The sequence below is a fragment of the Pyxicephalus adspersus genome, chromosome 7, assembly GCF_032062135.1.
Source record: "Pyxicephalus adspersus chromosome 7, UCB_Pads_2.0, whole genome shotgun sequence".
Lineage (NCBI taxonomy): Eukaryota > Metazoa > Chordata > Amphibia > Anura > Pyxicephalidae > Pyxicephalus > Pyxicephalus adspersus.
The window spans coordinates 14,351,327-14,373,596 of record NC_092864.1 but is presented as its reverse complement, the minus strand read 5'-3'; the positions used below and the strand labels follow the sequence as shown (position 1 = coordinate 14,373,596).

The following is a 22,270-nucleotide window of genomic DNA, read 5'->3' as shown; positions in this document are numbered from 1 at the left end:
CGCTGTGTAATTTTACTCTTCAAAGATTCCCACCAACTTTTTCATGGCTCTCGAAACTTCATGCATAATGTTTGCCTTGATTAAACGGAGGGATTTTCCAGCCACTGTTGTAAATTTTATATTTCAGTGAGATTTGAAGATGGTCATGGTAATTGAAATATGTTCTTGGCCAATTGCAGAATAGATATCTTCCTAAATAGATTTACCCTTTGCTTTCTGTGGGGCAAAAAGAGGATTGTCATTTTAAATTTTGTTATATCATAACAGCATATTCTTGAATGGATTTTTGTTTTACAATCAATCATCAATTTTTAGTTTTCGTGCAGAGTTTTCTAAGGATTGTAGCCCATATGTGCAAGCAGATTCTAACATCCAAATTAAATTACTTAATTGAAGTACAATATTGCTTTTTTCTATTTACACTGATTCTTTTTGTTAAAGTTTATGTTTCATAGTTAGTTAGTCAGGTTGAAAAAAGTCCATCAAGTTTAACCACTAGGAAAGTAAACATATCCCAGATATAAAATTAATGGACATAGTTGATCCAGAGGAAGGCCAAAAAACCGTGGTACAATTTGCTCCAACAGGGGAAAAAAATTCCTTCCTGATCCCATGAGGCAATCGTATGTTCACTGGATTACCAGTTTCTGTTATCTTTACTTTAAAGCTTTAATACCCAGGTATATTCTGTGCTTCTATAAATCATCCAGTTTAAGGCAGTACTTAAGTATGGAAGTGTTAAAATTCGGGTTAGGTATATTTTACTGTATTGCAATATTTACCATGCAACTTGTGACCATTGCCTAAAAAAGAAAAAAAATCAAAATATTAGTTATCACTGAAACGGGAGGTAAGAGAAAATGGGAACACTTGTTCCAGAGACATCACAAGGATTTTCCTATCATAGGTTTATTCAATCACAGGTCCAAAACACAGAAAAGAAGTCTGGTTGGGTTTACAACTTATTATCAAATAAGATTATCAAATCTCTATGTTCAGAACACTTCCCACTTTCCTGAACTTCATAAGATGTTTTATATGGTCCAACAGGGTGGATAGCTCCTGGGGATTTCAGTTATACCAGGCAGCATTGCTACAGCTGCCTGGTATAACTGAATTTCCAGTAGAATCAGCAGAATTTTAGTGTACATTCAGATTTTTTTAAAGGGTTATGTTTTGCAAATCTTACAATCTGTTTAAATATTCATTTTAAATATTCTAAAACATTTTTGTTAACAGAACACTGGCGGAAATAGCAGCAGCGACATCAGTCCACGTCGTGACGATCATTGAACCTATCATACAGCACGCAGACTGGTTTTTCCCTGAAGGTAAGACAAAAGCACAGCTAGTGTTGTGGATGTAATGGGACTCAATTTAAAGTAACTAGCATGTGACAGGGTTTATAATGACTTTTAGAAATGGTATGGGAGCTTATCCGTTTATAAATCACTACATTGTATAAAATGGTTCCTTATTCTTGTGTGGTTATTGGTTATTAACAGACTGGCTTCTTTTTTATGCCATACAAAGTCATGCAAAACACAAGCTTTAAGCTCTCTCTTATGTCACTTGGGGAGAGAAAATGATTTGCAAAATTGTGGAAAGTCTTTATAAATGGGGGAAGTTATCTGCAAAGAAGATTATTCTATGATTGTTTACTTTGACTACTTTTATTTTCCAGTTATTAAAGTGGTACTAAAAGCTGTAGAAAGAAAACCTAAAGGACCTTTCCAAACACACCTGTTAAAAATATCCTTAATGGAACAATGTAGCAGAATATTAATCTCAGCCTTTTATTCATAAACCTTTAAGTTATTTAAGTGGCCCTGCCTTACAGAATCAAAGCTGCTACCACAAATATGTCATGTTTACACATCTAATCTCTGCCTAATTGATCAGTTTGTGGTTTACCTGTTGTCCAATACATCATTTGTTTTTTTTTCTGGCTTCTTCAGATGTGGACTTCAATGTCTCTGGTGCCTTCGTCCCTGCCGCTCCAGCTTCCCACCATAATAACATTTACAGCGGAAATGATATGACATACGAGTTTGGTCTTTTTGACAAGAAGAGGCCGTTTAGTATGGCCATTGCAGAGGACCTTTTGAAAAAAGACAGGTGGGTTAAAAAAGAAGCAAACAAATATAGTTTTTGGGTTTCATAGCTTGAAATGGAATCTGTTGGAATATGAGATCTGGGATATGGAAGATCCTCAGCCTCCATTGTATCCTTCTTCTGCAAAATGTAAAACATTTAATCCTATTTTCCTTGATATTAATAGAATATTTTTAGATTTACTACATCTAGATCTACTACTAGTCTGCAGTCAGGCATAGTTTTCCTTAAAACCAGAGGAAAGATGCATTACAAAACAGAGCTGCTGTAAAGGTGCATTGATATCTACTATTCTAACATTTCCTGTACCTGGATATCTTACTGGCAGATCCTGGTTGGCTCCTGGGCAGCCAACAATCTTCTAGCCACTGATCAGCCACCACCCTTCTAGCCACTGATCAGCCACCACCCTTGTGTTTGATGGGGGGTTGGCAGGCATCATCAAACGCCCGTAGCCTTTCTGTCACCCGTCCTTATGGCTAGAAACTGCCTGGTGCACTTGTAAAGCAGTAACTGCAATGCTGCACAGTTACAAGTGAGACTGGGGTCTTAATTTTTTACTAAAAGCAGGAACACTGGGAGGGGTTTGCATACCGTTGGCCATTACTGTGTTTGGTGTACGTAAGTTTAGGGAGTTCTCTGTATGTTATGACTTGAAATTAATTGGGAATTTGGTGGCCAGATCTAAGCTGTCCCTTGCATCCTATATTACCTTATTTTGCTTGTTTATTGCCAATTTAGTGACCACAGGAAAGACAGATGACAAAACAAATCTCTATGGGGGAGTATTCTTTTTCTACTCAAAATTTTAAAAATATTAACTTTAGCATCTAGTTTCTATATTTCTTGTGGGAAAAGTAGCAAATGTTTGTTGTAATTGTTCCTGTTTGCCACAAGTTTATTAAGGGATGTATAGGCTGCCACAGTTCCTAATAATAAAGCCATTGGCACTTCTTTTATTGTAAAGATCGGCCTATAGGTTTTTATAAGTGGTATTATCTGTGCTTCCTTCTGTTCTACTTCAGTATGGGCCTCAAAGTTCTGGACTTCCAGTTAAATACCAGGAGAGGTGGAACTTTAAACCGTAAGCATGCATCACCTGCTTTTCATCCACCGCTGCCACCCAGTGATGGTGGGACACAGGCAGAGCTAGCTGGGACCCCATCAGATTTTACCACTACTAACAGTTCTGCTCAGCCAGCAGCCCCTGCGGAGTCTGTGTCAGCCCATGGACAAGAAGAGGCAAGGTAAGGACAAGCATGTGCATAACAACATCAAGGGTTTGTAAATCATCACTCTTCACTGTATCTGATCAAAAAATGTTATACTATATTGTCATCTACAGCACAAACAAGACTAAAGAAATGCCAACAGCAACCACACCCCCATCTTTACGGAATGGAACACTCTCGTCTGCTATGGGCAACACAAACCAGTTAGCAGTTGCTCCTGCACAAGGTGCCGCTAACCCAAGTCCTCACTCCACAAGACGAGGTGAGTAGCACTCCATATACAAATATGCATATATATAAATATACATACAACACCTTTATATAAGAATGCAGAAACAATTCATAATCCTGGCTGGCTGAAAAATGATGCTCAAGCAACTTAACATTGCTTAAAGTAAATAGAAGGGCTACAAAAAAAGATATATTAATATTAAAAATAAAGGGACAAAATATAAATAAGATACCTGGAGATCACCTTTACCACACCAGGTATGGTAACATTACAGTAGTCCCTGCTTTATTCTCTTGGACCCTGTGAATTCAACTTTCAGAGGCATCTGAGGTGCGTTTTAGCATTAAACAGATTTATCTGAACATTTCATAAAGTTATTCAGTATTGCCGGCATTTGTACTTTTTTTATTTGAATATGTGTTCATTTGTCTTGCAGTTACTAAGAAACCTGCTCCAGCTCCTCCAAAACCAGTAATTCCCCCTCCTGTACAACCCGGAAATCAGAATGTGCCTATTACAGCTAATACCCCTCCTTCCATCTCACCCAAACCCTCCAGCCATGGCCATAGCCCCTCTCCACCAAACAGTACCAGCAATCAAAGCGGAACAGCTGCTCCCACTTCATACTCACATGGCACCTTACCGCGCAGGCATTCGGGTAGCCAGCCCTCCATACAGGCACCAAATCATCCTCCCCCACAACCGCCCACACAGCCAGCACCTCAACCCAAGCCCATGGTAACGCCATCTACAGAGTCAACCACAGAGCAATCCTCCAGCCCCTCACACTCCCCCACGCCACCAGATACTCCTCCCCCCATTGGAGAGCACACATCTGCCCAGGGCATCCTTCCAGAAGCCACCCAGACCCACCCCTTACCCCAGCAAAACTCTGGCACTCTTCCTCGGCCGCGCCCTGTCCCTAAACCACGTGTCCGGCCGACTGTCCCCCCTCCTCCCCAGCCTCCAACATCTCATTTGCCTGGAGAGACGCCATCACCATCTTCTTCGAAGGTCATCACTGGTAAGTTAGATATTGTGTGTTTAATGAGGAAAAAATATAAAGTGTAAAGGATATATAAATATATGTATGTCACAAAATCTTAAAAGTCTATAAAAACCAGCACCCAAAAGTCTCTTAGTATACCCAGGGTCTAGACTTTGTGCCTGTGATCCTATAGTCGGCCTGCGATATCATTGGCTCAGATGCCCCTCTCAATGGGTAGACCCTTCTGAAATAACTATACCCCACCTTACCTTCAGAAGAGGTAACAGTCATGTCCCTGCTGGAGAAAACTTCTTTTTCAGGTACTTGGCAGCCCCTTTTTTGAGCACTACAATGGCATTATGGGTATTTTGGAGTGGATATGATGTGATAGCTTTTTTGCAGACTACACATAAGCTTTAATGGCTATAGTGGTTTTGTGTAGGAAATATGAAATCTTACAAATGTAAACTAAAAATTATTAGATCAACCACATAGCACTAATAGAAGAGCCATTTGCTCGTTGGCTATTTAGACTTACTCTTCCTAATAGCAGCGTGAATCTCACAAGTTTCTTCTATGGTAAACTTGTGTTTAACATTTCCCCCTTTTGAAAACTGCTTATACCTGCAGGCCAGATGCTGTTGCACCTTTGCACTAAATCATAAAGTTGATTATGATGCTCAGTCCACGCTGGCTATCACTGGCTGTTTTGCTCTCAGCATGACACTAAAACCAAAATAAGAGAGGGGTTCGTGGGGGTGACGGTGAGCTGTGTGGTGGCCAACGCTTGCTAATAGTTTTATCTGTGGTGCCTCCAACAGGTTGCGAAAGTTACCGGTATTAAAGGTTTGTACACTTCTCACACCGCCTGCACCGCCTTTGTTTGTGTTGATCGCTTGGCCTTGCGACCTATGCCAACTATGATTTTCATTTCACCCCATCCCACTTTCAACCATATTGTCCAGCCCCCCACACCACCACCACCACCACCACCATCTGCACCCTGCACCAAATCTGCTTCTCATTAGCACCATCCTGCACCATAGCAATGAAAACTCCTGAGAAGCTGATTCATGTCCTGATAACATCAGAAAGTTCATTGATGTGATGGTTACAGTGACTTTCCTTGGCATGAATCAGTTGCTTTTGGAACCACTTGGGTGGGTCCCCATCGGATTTTGAAAGCTTTCCCTATAGATGGACATAAAAAAGAAATTAACTTTTTTTTTTTTTTTTTTTAACTGTGCACATTCCTTCTTCGTGCATTTTGGTTTACTGTACAAAACTAAAACAAGTCCTAAAGGGCATGGTTCAGTATCCTAAAGCAGCCAGAATTGCTTTAGGATGTATCCAATAAGCTTCTTTCATGTCCAGTGTTCTCCCCATATTTTTCCCCAAGCCAGGTGGGAAAAACCTGTGAGTAGGTGGTAGCCCCTGTATTGTGACCAAAGTTTTTAGTAACTACCCAAAACCAGCCGGGTGGTTTCTGCAAAGTGCCAGTTGGTGCACCCGACTAAAAGGTCTGGGTGAGAACACTGCTATCACCAGATCAGATCACTCATATCAACAAAAGTCATCTCATAAAATTTTATGTGCAATCAAGTTATATAACTGCTCCTGGCTGCTGCCATCTTGGATGTGATGTCAGCAGCTCAAGCAAACTCATATCTGTCACTAAAGTGACACTCCATTATATTCCCCATTGCTTCTCCACCAGCTGTTACATATAATGGGTGGAGGAGTTGGGCAATCACAGACAGTAATACGACTTCTGGAAGAGGAGAGGGCTTGCACCTGCAAGAACAAAGGAGATTTTGCTAGGGAATTTACTTTTGTAAAAGTTACAATTTTAGATGCTCATTGCCAGTTCCATGAATAATAGTTTATGTAAAGGAATGCAGTAATTTAAAAAAAAATATATATTTATTTTAACTTTTGCCTTTTAAAGGAAACTTTTTGCATGTTTGGAGTCTTCGGTTTACTGGCCTATTATTTATTCGTGATTTTTAGCTCCCAAAATAAAAGGAAGGATGAAAACTTTCATACCTGTTATACTGTTGACTTCTAACACCACAGGTCTAGTCATTAGGTTTGCCTGCACACTATTAGGCCATGTTTAACACCAGGAAACCTGATCCAAGCATTTGGATCAGCCCAAATAACAAGTTAACAAATACCATTGTTTAAACATGTGCTGTTCAGGGTTTTGCTTACCTGCACATACTCTGTATTTCCTTGCACAAATACATTGATAGGATAGGACATCATTTTGTTCATTTTGGGTGGCACATTGCTTGGGATATGCTTCACCCTGGTGGTAGAGACGGTTTTAGCTTGCATGGTAGTTGGCTGTGTTATTCACCCCACATCTAGACACCCGCACCAGTATATGTGAATGTACCTGCATACTGGTAATACCCTATAGACATTGCTCAAAACTAGTGCACCGGTTATAGTTTTAAAGAAGCAAAAAACAGCCAATTGAACTTACTTTTTAAATTGTGAACCATCACATGGCTGGCTGTAAAGCACCTTTTCTGTTTTCTGCAAGTATCTGTGCACCAGTTTTCCCTGATTTTGTTTTATATTTATATGTGCCGTCAAATATAGTTATTGGTCAGCCATGCCATTTAAAACTGTACTTTTATAATTTTATCTAAATGCAACCACAAGTGTATAGCCCATGATGTTTTTATATTAACTGCATTGTTAAACTATGCAATCTTTGCACAGGTATCAATGTTAAAATGTAGTCAACGCCCATGGTCAACCCATTTACAGTAGAGGCCTGGAAGTTCTTCTTTTCTTTTATGTCCGATGTGTTTTTTTGCAATCTTTGTGCTAATTTCAAAGATCTGCATAGCTGCTGTGGTCATTATGAAGACCCTCATACCACCCAGGTAAAACAGAATCAGGAAATTATAGCTGGGAGGTTTTGTTGTTGGTCTTGGAAGAACCCAGCGGCTGTTTCTGCCCAACAGACACAGATAAAGTAGAATTCTTGCCCAGAATAGGTTTGCTTGATGAGCTCAGCACCTCTGGTAAGAAGACGAATGGAGAAATCTAATGGTTGACCAGAAAACAGGAAGTGAAGGAAAATATTCCAAAGAGTTCACCTGTGCCAACAATAGCTGTCAACCGTTAGACTTTTCCTTACTTTATGAAGAACCCGAATGCTTATTAGGAGCATAAATTCTTTTTGAAAGAGCAGGCAGCCTTTTTAATCCTATAAATCATTATGCAAGGGACAGGCAGCCATTCCGTTTCCTGTGACTCCTCTGTGCCCTACTGGGGTACAAATTCCTTTTAAATTGATCAGCTACATATTTAGCTCAGCCAGCAGGATGGCTCAAAAAAATATTTAATTTAACATGTTTCCTATATCCTTTTTCTAACTGTAAACAATTTTATTGATCAACTCAGATGTTTGATGGGGCTTTGTCAGTAAACACTGTCTTTGGGAAGTGTCAATGGTAAGGAACAAGGCACATGATTGGCCGAAACATACACTCATCTGACAACTGCCTTCCAATCATTCTCTCACATGTGCTGGGTACTAACCGTGTGTGACCCTAACCAGGCTTTGTATGCACTCACTAATACAGCATGTGGGCTACCCGGGGGTTTGGCTTGCTTCAATGATTCACATGGAACATAAGAGCGCACAAGCTGTTCTGATTAAACCTTTCCAGGTTTGTTTTATGATATATCTATTGCCCCTGCTGTTAGCTCACAGTGTCTGTATGGACCAGTGTGCTTTACCATAATATAGTCTAGGAGTGAAGTATTTCTCCCCAAGTTTTTGGGCCGCGGTTCACATATGATTTTCACTACCAAATTAACCAAATACCACAATATCATTTGATATGTTTAAAACACTGTGCAATCTGCAAGGTCCATTAAGAAGACTTGTCACCTTCACACACTGTGTGCAGCCATTTCAATGTAGTCTGAGTTTGCAAGGTTCCAGTAAAGTCAATAATTGAATATAAACTCCTTCTTATGCTTCATGTATAGGAGCCATAGCATCCTTTGCTTAGAGCAAACCAATCAGATAACAGCACCACTTAGAAGATAAAATCAAGCATCTGATTGGTAAAGATTTGTCATTTTCATGCACAAGACCCCCAATTTTCTGCAAATGTTCCCCCTACCAGTAAAATGGCTGAGCCAAGTGTGTGTAGGCCAGTGGCAAGCTTCACATGTCAGGCTTTAAAGAGGAAGATGCTGTAATCCATTACAACCAACAAACTCAATGCTTGGGTTAAACCCAAGAAAGCTGAAGCTGATTGGTTGGTAATGGTTTACAGTACATTTGGTGGTAGTATTCAATTTTCTTTCTTTTTTTTTTAGGTAGAAAGTCTTATTTTTATACCATTTGGTGTGGGTGGTGTCTTGGTGACAACATTTATGAGATTCACTGTTAATACAGAAATGTAACTTAATTTTTAGGCGTCACAATGACTAAATGGGAGGATGGGTTATGATGCGGGAGCTTTGCTTGTCTTTAGTAGTTACAGTGACACCTACAGGCCGTCATGTGTCCCTGCCCCTTGTTAAGCCAAAAAATACATCTGAATATCTTGTAAATGCATCTCACATTACTAGGGGAAACATTTCTGTTCATCCTCAAGATTTGAAAATGTCTTCTTTCAGAATCGTTTTCCATTTGATATAATAAAAATGTGCTTTTTCTTTTTTTCTCTTCGTCTGTTTTCCTTTTTTCCCTCTCTCTTTTCAGAACCAATACTAGCACAGCCTGTCGCTGATTCAGCATTGCCGGTCCCCATTGTAGAACCTCCTCCGGCGCTGGTGGCCCTTCTCGATACTGACATCGAGAGCACAGCCCTGTAAAGGAGACAGAGGGTTCTGCGCTCCCAAGACGCTGACACAAGCCAGCCCTGCTGACCCATGAAGGTTGTTATGTCAAGACCCAACAGTGAGAAGCTTTTACTGTCTGTCATTTCATTGGAAGATACCCATAAAGTTTGAATGACCTGATGTGTCTTGCCTTTGAAGATCCTGCAACCCTGGGCGCAGGGACTGATCGGACAATCCCTACAATATACTTATTTTATGCCACTAGTAATAAAGAGTATTTAGCTGTACAGGATAGAAACCTCTACAGACATTCCACCACCACAGTTCAATGAGTTTCTATCTTTGTTATAAACCTCTTGGGTGCCAGTTGGGCTTGAACTGCCACTGTCGTAGGAATGGGACTGCATATTGTGTACTTACCTTCACCATTACCGGTTACCATAATAAACCTTTAGGCTTTAATATTCAATCAGAGGTTGAGGACGTGTTGACTGATGCTAAGATTTATCATCGTCGTAGGCACATAGTTGTTTGGGAACTGCTGGCTTTCAGTTACCATCTGTCGGGTTGATACCTGGAAATACACACTCCCTTATGGGGAACATTTGTAAGCGAGGGGAAAAGAATTTTTAAAATTACGCTGTTCTTTGTTTAAGGCTGCATTTGCTGGACTTGGAAATGGCCAATGGGCTTTCTATAAGAGTCTTGCTGCTGAAACCCTATTAAAACCAAGATTGTTTTTGCCTGAACTTCTTTTTAATTATTTTCTTCATAAACCTTAATAAGGTATCAACAGAGTTGTGAAAGGCAAATTAAATAATGTTGAGTAGAGCAACCAATCTGATTTCAAAAAGGTTTTGGTAAACAAGCTGAACAATGTGTGAAGCTATGGGCTCGTTCCAAGAGAATAAAGTGTATTAGAGCCCTAAATCTGCTCTTTAGTATATTTCCACACTGTATACAGTTGTTACAAGCAAATCAGAATTTGTAAATCAGTTGCTTACTTAGAGATCCTGTAACCTTATTCTCTGATGCAGGATGACAACGCTAGGTTTTCTGCCTTGCAAAAAGCAGCTGTGTTGTCAGCAAGCTCCTTCAGTTGGCTGCACAGCAGCCTGTCCAACAAACCCAGCAGGCTGACAACACCTATTAAGAGGGAAGAGCTTGAGTTGTCAGCCAGGCACAGGAAATGCTGTTAGTTTTAGGATCTCTGGTTCTGATTGCTTATTTGCTTCTGATTCAGAAAATGATATTTTGATATCAGTGCGACACAATGCATACTAAAGAATAGATTTTGTGTTTTCATTCATTGTCTCAATTCATTATGCTTATTTTGCCACCTTCAATAACTGTTCTCTAGTATTGTAAGCTAGTATTTGGTTTATTTAGCTTTACCATAAAATACGTTTGACCCTCTTGTAATATATCGGTTTTCATCTCTTTTCCTGATCATATGAAGTCTTGGAAGTGGTTACTCCATGATGGTGAGTTTTGGGGTCTGAGAACTTGGATAAGGATTGGCAGTGAATTTATTAAAGGAGAACCTTGGTACACAGTCACTTTCGTTTTAACAAGAACAAAATATTCCACGTATGTTTTTTTTTATATACTTTATCTGAAATCTTCTCATGTTATAAACCCTATAGGACTGCTAGTAGAGTTGGACTTTCGGTTTATGTGCAAGTAAGAGGTGACCAGTCAAATTTTGTTCTCCCACATGGAATTGTTACAATCAAAATAAAATAATTTCTGCTATAGGTCTGCAATATAAGCTGACTGCTGAACAATATATATTTTACTTCATTTGGCACATTGTAAGCATTAACTTGACCTATCACTTAAGTACCTATCTGCATTATGAGGGATGGAGAGGTCAACAATTGTCAAACCATACGATTACCCTGAGGATTTGAATATTTGAGAAGCAGTCTATCATACTACTTAGATTCCAAGCCACTGTAGTACGATAAAACGGGTATTTTTACAGGTAACCATTAAGCATAAGTGTGTAAACATGGTGACATCATAAAGACAATGAAATGTATGGACCCCCTTCTTGGCAAGAAATGCATAGAAAAACCCCTTTTGGAGCTTTCTGCCATTTATCTTGCAGCTACGGTAAATTCATAACATTTACCACCTTCCAGAAGAATTTTATAGCCTGCGTTAGGTTGTGCTTGTGCTGCTCTGCTAGCAACTGGAGGAGCCAGTAAAGTGAACAGCCTAACACAGTACCTGGCAAATGTACAAGTGAGTCCGGTGCGTTGGAAATTGCTTGGCTGTCATTAAAGTTGCCAAGCAAGTGCAACTTTGTTCTGTCCCTTCTTTCATACTCTTTGATAGAAATATATTGTTTTATACTGCTAATAACCCAAATTAGTCCATACACCAAATCTTTTTTATAGTGTTAATGTATCATACAAGAAAAATAATTGATCCCACAAAGGTAATATTATGTTGTTAAACAGGAGCTGGCACTTTTTAGTAAACCAAAAGCAGTCTTGGGCCCCTTCAGAACTGTGCTTTTAGTCACCTCTCCTCAATACTGTGCAGTTTTACCCTGCAGTTGACAAAACCTCTGTTATGCTTTTATGTACAGTTTGAGATTTGCGCAGTTCAATATTTTCAAGAAGCTGATATAAAAAAGGAAGCAACTATTGTGAGCTGCAGTACCATTCATGTCAGTGGAAGTGGATGGCCACTCAAGGGTGACCAGAAGCAATATGTTGGATTCAGCAAACGGAGCCACAATCCACCACCGCGACAGCAACTGCAAAGTGGTTCCCAACTCAGTTTAATCGGCCATGTGCTGTCTGATAAAAGTGCCCCAGTTTAAAAATTTCTATGATTTCATTGTCAATAAACAATTGGGTGGTCAAAACAGGCCAAGGCCATTCTTTACTCTGATCTGTTGATGAGCAATTGCTACTTTTAAGCCAACCCATTGAATATCTAATAATTACATCATCACAATTATTAATTTAGATTAGGAGTACGGTTTTAGGGCTTCTTTGGCCGTAGCAAGCATTGGAGAACAAGCATAGGTCTGGTTCATATGCGCAACAGACAAAGCCCGCCATCATTGAATTGACCCCCAAGTGTGGATCTTATGAGTTTCAGTGTCGTTCGCACTGTTTAGGAACAGTTCTGTTTATTAATCTTATCTTCTTCTTTTTCAGTCATAGCAGATTTTGTTATTATCATTTGTTCAACGGGTTTATAAATATATGCAGATTGTACAGACTTTAGGCCTCACAGTTTTGTTTTTTTTCTCCTTTGGCCAGGCGCTTCAATGTGAGGCAGTTCAGCGCTTTGGATATCGTTGAAAAGATAATGTAATATAAATTATATATTTTTGGCACACTTAAAGGAGGTTTCTGTTAAATATATAAATTTCCTGTTTCTAAAGGAAATAAAATATGGTTGTGAGGTAAATAATATTTGTCTGGTGTCATTGTGCATGGTCACGCTGAAGATCTTTTCTTTAAATTTAACTCAAGCTTTATTCATGTTGTAACATACTTTGACATGTATTCAATCAAGGGTTGTTTTGGGGATAAAAACATCTTTTGTAGTTAATGTGGCAGAAGTCAAAATGGTTGGAGAGTAACAAGGTGTCTGCTATAGTAGGAAGTGTTGAGAAGCTGGCCAGAGCTGATCTACAAAAGAAATGGTAAGTGAAACCAGTCAGTGAAGTTGAGGTTGAGTATGTAGTATGTTATTAGGGTAAAAATGCTGGCAATTTATTAATAAAAAAAATGATATATATTCTAAAAATAGGTGACCATTATGTGGCGGGGTTGAGTGGTGAATATGAATTGGTTCAGAATGTCTGCCCATGCAACACAGCTCTGGGCTTGTCATGAAAGAATTTCCTTCCTTGACCCTTTATCCAATTGGATACACCCTGGATCAACATTCTGTTATTTCCTATAATTCATAATATCTAGGTGTATTTTCAGTATTTAGAATCAGGTTCAGCCATTTTTTAAGCAATCTGTAGAAGTAATATGACTGACTTCTGAACACTTGCTATAATTGATGTTTTCCATATATGAGACCCTTATCCAAGGCAAAAAAAGTTCTACTTTCAGACATACAAGGGTCACTGATTGGCTCTTAAATATTAGTATATGTTGTAGCAAATCTACAAAGCAGTGTTTTAAGTGTTCTATGGGGACCCTTCATCAAGCTTTGAATCCTCTAGAAGTTTGGGCCAAGACGAGTCACCCCACGCTGAAGTACTTTATACACCCAAACTGAATCAATTACATTTATGTCCACCATGGCCCAGATTTACATTCCTTTGAACATTTAAACCCCTGATTCAGGGTCCTGTTTAGAAACCCCTACAAGACTTTTACAGACTTTTTCACCTCTCAACTTTTCAGCAATTATCCATACAGAGGTTCTAATGTCGGGCTTTGACAAATTGAGACATACTTTACCTGAACCAATGGACACGTTCATGGGTTTGTCATACATTGCTTGGAACTCTTCTGGTTTCACAAACCTGTCGGAGTTGATGAGAAATTGGATGGTCTCTTCTTGAACAAGAAGTTCAGGTGCCAAACAATACAAATCTCCAACAAGACCTTTGCTTCCAGGCTGCAGGAATATTCGGTGGATTAAGGAACAAAAGGAGAGAAAAATTTTAGCACTTGATGTATGCTATACACCAAAGATATGTGGTTACTTGACCATCACTCCTAGATGAGGTTAAGTACATTCCATTCAAAAACCATTGGCAATAATATGGGAATGGATTCCCATTGTGGCTATTACATCTCCAATCTACTGGGAGGGCTTTCCACTCTGGAATGTGATTTGTGACATTTGTACAGTGTTTAACCCAGAGGTTTTTTTAAGCCTGGTAGGAAGAAATTGTAGGTGGGTGGCAGCCAACTCTTCAGTAACCACCCAAAAACAGCTGGGTGGTTACTGAAAAGTTCTGGTTGGTGCACCCAGCTAAAAGAGGCTGGGGAGAACTGTGTTTGTACAATCAGATACTGATGCTGGCAAAAAATCTGGCTGACATCAATATTTCAATGGATCCCAAAGATGTTCGATTTCTCATTAAACCCTTCAGAACGGCCCAGTGGCCAGCACTTTCGGCTCTTCAGAATTGGTTCCTAGATTCAGTTCTTCATGTTCCACTTGTGTTTACTTGTTTTTTCTTTGAGGCACTTTGGTACCCCCCCCACACCTCAACTTTAAGAGATGAAAGCTTAGATTACTAACTTACCTCCAGCTTCTCAGTCAAAAAGGTCCCTAGCTTCAGTAAAGTTGTGAGGAATTCTTCCAGCACCCCTTCCTCTGATTGTCGATGCATATCGCTGTTAATATAATGGACCGGAGGCCTCATTATGCGGTAATACCACTGCTGGAAGAGCCTGCTGGGGATATTGTGTGAGATCACAAGAATCCTGGCCTCCTGAAAAAGTGAGCTACAACATAACAATCATCAATGTTAGGATCTGGTGCTAATTCTACTAAAGCCTAATGTTTCAGAAATGAGGGGAAACTTTCCAACGGGGCAGCAATATAAAACATGAGAGAGGCTATAGCCCTTACCCTGTAACATTGGTTGGGCTTTAGTTGCCACACATAGAACTTACTACAGTTCTATTCCTGAATGCAAGCATACTTGTGAATCATCATCACAACCCAGAAACAAAAAATTATAAACATTCCTCCTGTCCTGATACATTTTATTTAAAAACTTGGATTTAAAAATGTGCTGCGTTTTTGGTATTTTTTGTACTTAATCCAGATTTTTATGGTCTATATAACTCACCAGGCAACACTCTTAAAATACCTTTCTCAAACTCTTTATCATGGGGAACCCGTGCGAATATTTGATATGCACAATTCAAGGTATGTTACTATACAGGTTAGTGAAAAGAATCCTTATATATTGCTGGCAAAAGGGAAGAATGTCACTCTTACAGATAGCCAGATTTAATTTTGATGTCAGTGGCAACTGTCCTGAGACGTACTAATTGATCATTGCTCAAGCAACCCCTAACAACCTCTGGAGTCCCCTTAGGTTTTCATAGAACCCTGGTTGAGAAACACTGGTCCAAAAAGAGAAGAGTAGCTTAGATTGAATGTCATCAATATGATTTACCACAAGATGGCACACTACTCATTACAAAAGTATGGTGGTGGTGTGTTTTGTAGCAAAAAGTTGGACAATTCTTTCTATAATATACAAACACAAAACTGTGTGTGTGTGTGTGTGTGTGTATGTATATATATATATATATATATATATATATATATATATACACACACAGAAAAAGAAAAAATATGGATGTAGACTTACTTGTCACCATCATTCTGGGATTGGACTAGATCTTCAATAATCCCATACAAGATTTCACTGCTAGACTGTGGGGTAAAAAAAAGAATTATAAACTACAACTAATAAAATAGCCAGAGCTGTGCTTGCCATCAGTTCCCCATTTTTTCAGTATTAAAATAAATACTAACTCCTGATCGGTTGCTACAAACAATGCACTTTATGATGAAGGTCCATTAGACCATGTGACCTTTGTGCCGTTCCTGTTTGTAGAAACCAATTTACTTCTCCGTTTTAGTTTAATATGGAAACAAGAAAATCTGATTGAAGAATTTTTTATATTGCAGTGATTGTAACTACTGACCTTGCAGCCTGCCATGATAAATCACAATAAGAAATCACTATGTAACGTCCACAAGGAAACTGACAATACTAGGAGCATAAATCTATTGGGCCCCACAGCTTTGGATGGGCCGTTCTGCTGAGCTCCATGTGAGCTTTAAAGGCAGAACCAGCCAGTCAGGTAGCATTTTCAGATGTCAGCAACTAAGCCTCCATGTTCAAATATAGGTTTCCCTGCCACAAGGTGCAACCGAAAGCTGAACATTATATGAAGATAATTGTGTATCCTAATTATTAATTTGTTTTATATCTGTTGCTCTATTGGTAAATTATAAAAGTTTTAAAAAACAGCCTGCGGGGGCCGGGGCCCTGCCAAGGCTAAGTAGTTACCTCAATGATGTGAATGACAGAGGTGGGGTAGAGCAGCAGTAAGCCAGAGATTGACTCTCCCAGATGGAATTTCAGCAGTTTATTGAACAGCTTCTCACAGTGATCTGTGTGGAAAAAAATATATATTTCCATGTGAACTCAAATTTCTCACTTACTACAAGGAAACTCACTTCCAAATTTGCATTATTTCCTAAACCCAATATTGCTTTCTCATCCCAACATTTAGTTGCATACATGGTTACTCCATAACATTTGATATAGATGTGATTTTATGAAACATAGAAAAGAGGCATAGGGTATAATAGAGAGGAACTGCTTGTGATACATTTACATCCCAAAATTGTTTTCTCATCATTTATTTTCACACATGACCACTCCATTTAAAACATTTGAACTGGATACATTTCTATGAAACAAAGATGACATAGGAAGCTGGTTGTAATAGATACATCAGACACTGCTTGTGATACATTTACATTCTATCTTTATCCCAAAATTACTGTTTCATCACAACATTTTGCTTCACACATTTATAACCATTGGACTGGATAAGGTTTTGTGAAACATACAAAAGAAGTATAGGGCACTGGGTGTAATAGAGAGGCATGAGGCACTGCTTGTAATAGAAATGTATGGTGGATATATATTAGATCATCACTGCATCCAATAGAGGGAGAATACATTGGAGATAATACGGAGGAATGGGGAATTTCATGTGATAAATAGGGGTAAGGTACTGCATGTAATAAAGAGTTTTCACTATGTATTTATATAGAGCAGACATTTTATGAAGCCCTTTACAGGGTCCATAGACATGACTTGTGTGTAATAGAGAAGGACCCTGTAATAGGGATGAGGTATCCCAGCAGTGGCATGGCATGTAAGCTGTATGTAGTCAGGAGCCTTCTTACTGTAGGTCCATCACTATGGCAGGAGAGAAAGGTTGATATCAATAAAGAGGATGGAGGAGTAGTTCTGCGGTGAAGGTAGAGAAACTGGTGAGACCAGGGTTGTGGTGTGATACTTTGTTGGGGGGGGGGGGTAAGGGTCATACAAATCAGTTTCAAGACCAGCGAAGAATTGAGAACCACACCCAGTACCTATTTTTGTGCCATGGCTTAATGCAAATATGCCCCCTACAATTAATTTCATGTGTGTGCATATAATCAGTGACTTTCTGAATTATTCATAAAAAGACCAGGTGCAAATTTTCTCTTGAAATGGATTGGTTGCCAGAACATGATTGGACTGCAGCAAGGTAAACTGTGTAACATAAGGTATATACCGCCCCTGGCACCATGCTGATTACCTATAATATGCCCATAGTTTGCCCTCTCAGATGAGATCTTGGCCACATAAAACAGCCTGTGATTGATGGATTTCTGCAAGAACAACAGATACCAGTTACATATGATACATACCATACTGAATTGGATATTCATCAAAAGTTATATCACATGTAGTCTATTGTTATATATGTACAAGCCTCACTTTTCTAGGGCTTACTAACAGAAACCAACTTTTATTAAAAATATCATCACAATACAATGTTCAGTAATTAAGAATTAACAAAAAAAATAACATAATTCTATGGACCTGGATGCATGGCATCCACAATCATTCAGAGCTCCTAATCAATTCCATAATGCCAAACACTATGGGGAATGTTCAGCTAAAACAGCAATCATTGGTCAATTAGGAATATGATTTTAGCAGCTCTCACGCATTGTACAAATGTGTACCTAAAACTCGATCTTGTAAGACATTTCCCTCCCGCCAATGTTGTTCATCAATCTGCCATGGTGTATTGATGACTGACCGTTCACTGACAGATTAGGAATGACCACTTTGCACTCCTATGGTGCAGAGCTCACAAGGGTGCAGTTCACTTTCTCTGCCATGTTCCCTTTCCATTAAACAGACTGGCTCTTGGTGTAAAGAACTTGTTTGTTCTGGCACTGAAAACAATTCTTACCAGCTACAATCATCTGTCCGAGCTTTAGCCTTGGGCCCTTGCAGTAAAAAAGTCCAAATAGCCACAGCAATGCACATGTTGTACTCACCCATACAAATGCAATTTCAGATTACAGGAAAAGTGACCTCAATTTGGTCAGTAGGTATTGATGCCCTTTTTATATTGATTAGCCCCATGCTATGAGCATTTACTTTTTTCACCCAATAGGATGCCCCTATTTTATTTTTTTAAAAGCAATAATCCAAAGCAGCCAATCAGGATTCACACTGCTGCAGCCAGAGAAATAGAAGATTCTGATTGGTTGATATGGATTTCTTTGGATAAAGTACTGTAAGAGAACATATAACCACTACATTTCTAAGATTTTTATACAAGCGATACAATAAATAAACAGTTGATAAACCACAGCAAAAAATACTTTAAATGCTTTTTTGTGGTTTGCTGTTATGTGACCTCTTTCCATGTGATCAGTTTTGGGAGGAGCCTGTGATCTTTTTTGTCCTCCCTAGAAGAGCCCTGTCAATCAAAAGTGACATTACCCCAAAAAGTGCCTTGAAGAGCACAGCTTGTTTTCCCATGGCTGAAACTTGCCTCATTTATTGTGGTTTATATTCATGAGAATCCAGAAAGCCCAGTTTATCCTGGGTAGACCAAACTGAGCATGTGCAGTGTGAAAGGCCGTCCCCCGAGGAGCTCTGAAAAGCACTGTAGGGTCGCGTATCCTCTAAAAGCCACTTACTTTTATAGAAACAATGGGGGCCAAGTGGCAAAACAGAAGAAAGAGTATCAGCTTGAAATATCTAAAAGCAGAACTGACTTTGTTGCCCATAGAAACCAACTTAACCATCCCATCATTTACTATTAAATGGAAATAGGATTGATGATTGGTCACTATCATGCAACACAACCAGTTAGATTAAGCCTGTCTACAGAATAATGTCATATATATTCCAAACCATGTGCTGTGCCTCCAGAAGAGCCGTCAGTGCCGAGGCATGGGGGAATCCTGGGGTAGATGAGCATGATTTATGAGAAGCCATGCTTGTGGCAGTGCCAGGATGCTGAAATACTCCGGGTACTCGAGGCGGTGCTGGTCTCATCGGTAACCTGGTGAAGAGGAGTGTCTGTATCCTAGCAACCATGGGAGACAGGTAAACAATAGGAAGAGCATGGGAGGATCCGATGGATTATCCATCACAACAGGAGGATAACGATGGATAGAGAGAAGGGGAATACATTAATAATGAGCATCAATCAATAATTAACAGAGCATCCTGTCACGAGTTTAATGAATATTGGCAAACCAGACAGCAGCTTCAGTTTTTCATTAACTTTATTGCGTCATGTTCATCTTTATATCAATCCCAGTGTCATCACTCCTAACTGATCCCTGATTTAAAGGGACTGTCCCTCCTTACACCTCCTAACTGTCCCCTGATTTGCAAGGACTGTACCTCTTCATACCTCCTAACTCCTGATCCCTGGGACTGTCCCCCTTCATTACTACTGGTTCGTGGTATGCAGGCAGTGCCCATCTTCATACCTCCCATCTGTCTGTAATTTGGAAAGACCATCCCTCTTCATACCACCTATATGTCTCTCATTTGGAGGGACTGTCCGTCCCTCTTTGTACCTCCTAACTGATCTCTGGGACTGTTCTTCTTCATACCTCCTAGTTCCTGATTTGCAGGGACTGTCCCTCTTAATACCTCCCAACTGCCCCCTATTTTGGAAGGAGTGCCCCTCTTCATACCTCCCAACTACCCCCTGGTTTGAGGAGACTGCCCCTCTTCATACCTCCCAACTGCCTCTGATTTGGAGGGACTGTCCCTCTTCATACTTCCCAACTGCTCCCTGGTTTAGAGTGACTATCCCTCTTCATACCACCTATATGTTTCTCATTTGGATGGACTGTCCCTCTTTGTACCTCCTAACTAATTTCTGGGACTGTTCTTCTTCATACCTCCTAATTCCTGATTTGCAGGGACTGTCCCTCTTAATACCTCCCAACTGCCCCCTATTTTGGAAGGACAGCCCCTTTTCATACCTCCCAACTACCCCCTGGTTTGGAGAGACTGCTCTTCTTCATACCTCCCAACTGCCCCCTGGTTTGGAGGGACTCTCTATCTTCATACCTCAACACTGGTTTCTGATTTGGAGGGACTGTCCCTCTTAATACCTCCCAACTGCCCTCTATTTTGTAAGGAGTGCCCCTCTTCATACCTCCCAACTACCCCCTGGTTTGGAGGACTGCCCCTCTTCATACCAACCAACTGCCCCGTGGGTTGCAGGGACTGTCCCTCTTCATACCTCCCATCTCCCCCCTGATTTGGAGGGACTGTGCTTCTTCATACCTCCCAACTGCCCCCTGGTTTGGAGGGACTGTCCCTCTTCATACCTCCTAGTTCCTGATTTTCAGGGACTGTCCCTCTTCATACCTCCCAACTCCCCCCTGATTTGGAGGGACTATTCCTCCTTATACCTCCCAACTGCCCCCTGAGGAACTGTTTCTCTTCATTACTGCTAATTGACCCTGAAATAGTCACCCAATAAGGACCTGCAGTGGCTCTCAAAATTCAATTAGCAGTGGAACTGTAGTTACAGAAAATTGGTTTTAAAGGTTTTTAGGTACAGATTTCTTTTACTGAAAATCAGTAAACCCATCCAACCAGCAACAGCAGCTCTGCACAAATAGACGTTTAAAAAGAGCCTGGGTTGATGGACTTTTAAAATACAAAAAAATATTTCTCCCCATACAAGTCAGTAAGAATGAAAATACAGCATGAAGCAGGTTAATAAAGCTTGGAAGGAGGGTAACTACAGGCCACATTCACCCGTCATGAACTAGGGGTCATACTTGAATGCTAAAGGCATGTTAACCCATGAACACAAGCCCAATGCCCAATGCCCACAGACAAAGGCCCATCAGCCAATGATCTTTGATGGTACAGCAGAACTAGAACAGAAATATCAGTGATGGTCAGCTAACTCCCCCACCTCACCATTCCGGTGGGCCTTCCCAAACATAAAATGAGCAATGGCCACACTTACCCCAACTCCAGGCCCACTGGATCAAACAAAGGCTATAAACTTTCCATTTCCCCAAGGCTGTGTCATCAAGTCTAAAAAAAATATAGAAGTCTAATATACAAAGTCTAAAAGAAATATAAAGAATCCTATTTCTGGTGGAGAATCTCCGCTTTCTGGGTTTCCTACATTTTTGGGGTGTATCAGATAACCAGACCCCATTGAGTCATGATTGTATCTGCAATAAGATGCATTCACAGCAATTCACAAACAGGAAATCTGTGTGGCTCTGGACAATACTAGGTGTCAGTTCCAGCCAAGAGGATCTACCAGCACATTCACGTAGAAAGCTATGGTAAGTCAGACACCATTAACACGGAGACTATGGTGCTGAAACTGATACCATAGAAAAACAGGTTCTACTGCGCAGGATCCTGATTTCGCACCTGTGTAGTAGTGTGCCCGAAAATTGGGTTGTACTGCACAGGGTTCTAATTTTGTGCCTTTGCAGTTGGACCAGATTGTCCTACCGTTTTACTGCGCAGGTAAGAAATAGAAATCTCACTCCTGCACAGAAGGATTTGATTTCCGACCCTTCCACTGTGCATGTGCAGAATCCTGTATTTGTGCCTGCACAATAGAGCTGTAAGAAAATCAGATCCTAGTGCGAAGGTGCGAAGTTGGAAGCCTGCACATGCACAGCAGAACAGTGAAAACATGGTGTTGTACTGCTCAAGCACAGGGTTCTGATTTCATACCTGTGCAGGAGAACCCAATGTCTGACCACTCTACTGCAAAGGGGTAAAATACTCGCACCTACATCTTCAGTTACCTACATCTCCTT

The 22,270-nt window shown here is 40.1% G+C and overlaps 2 protein-coding genes across 7 annotated transcripts in view; one reads left to right on the top strand and one right to left on the bottom strand.

Moving 5' to 3' along the window:
• The window catches only part of ARHGAP17 (Rho GTPase activating protein 17), a 76,175-nt gene extending 63,349 nt beyond the window's left edge, over window positions 1–12,826 (top strand). Inside the window, exons 15-22 of one of the 6 annotated variants that reach the window (XR_011921663.1) lie at window positions 1,240–1,331; window positions 1,959–2,118; window positions 3,141–3,362; window positions 3,461–3,609; window positions 4,016–4,603; window positions 5,389–5,413; window positions 7,991–8,040; window positions 9,309–12,826. Coding sequence is in view for 5 of the 6 variants with exons in the window: in XM_072417543.1 (XP_072273644.1) it covers window positions 1,240–1,331; window positions 1,959–2,118; window positions 3,141–3,362; window positions 3,461–3,609; window positions 4,016–4,603; window positions 9,309–9,421 (1,324 nt within the window). In the remaining variant the exon portion in view is untranslated. Of the gene's footprint in view, window positions 1–1,239; window positions 1,332–1,958; window positions 2,119–3,140; window positions 3,363–3,460; window positions 3,610–4,015; window positions 4,604–5,388; window positions 5,414–7,990 lie in introns of all 6 variants that reach the window. The other 5 variants (XM_072417548.1, XM_072417544.1, XM_072417545.1 and 2 more) reach the window with 5 other exon arrangements.
• LOC140335141 (testis-expressed protein 47-like) lies at window positions 12,503–22,039 on the bottom strand. Its single transcript, XM_072417550.1, has 7 exons — window positions 19,356–22,039; window positions 17,734–17,806; window positions 16,425–16,528; window positions 15,717–15,781; window positions 14,634–14,835; window positions 13,837–13,996; window positions 12,503–13,047 (listed from the first exon to the last, which is right to left on the bottom strand). The coding sequence occupies exons 1-7, from the start codon at window positions 19,539–19,541 to the stop codon at window positions 13,010–13,012; spliced, it is 828 nt and encodes a 275-aa protein (XP_072273651.1). The 5' UTR covers window positions 19,542–22,039; the 3' UTR covers window positions 12,503–13,009.
• Window positions 22,040–22,270: the final 231 nt, after the last annotated feature.

Bases quoted from the DNA above. Each gene is read 5' to 3' on its own strand.
- LOC140335141 (XM_072417550.1), bottom strand. From the start codon at position 19,541: ATGGTTGCTAGGATACAGACACTCCTCTTCACCAGGTTACCGATGAGA. The intron at 16,529-17,733 runs GTAATCAGCATG...TTTTCCACACAG, and splicing joins AAACTATGGGCATATTATAG to ATCACTGTGAGAAGCTGTTC. The intron at 13,997-14,633 runs GTAAGTTAGTAA...ATATTCCTGCAG, and splicing joins TTTTGACTGAGAAGCTGGAG to CCTGGAAGCAAAGGTCTTGT.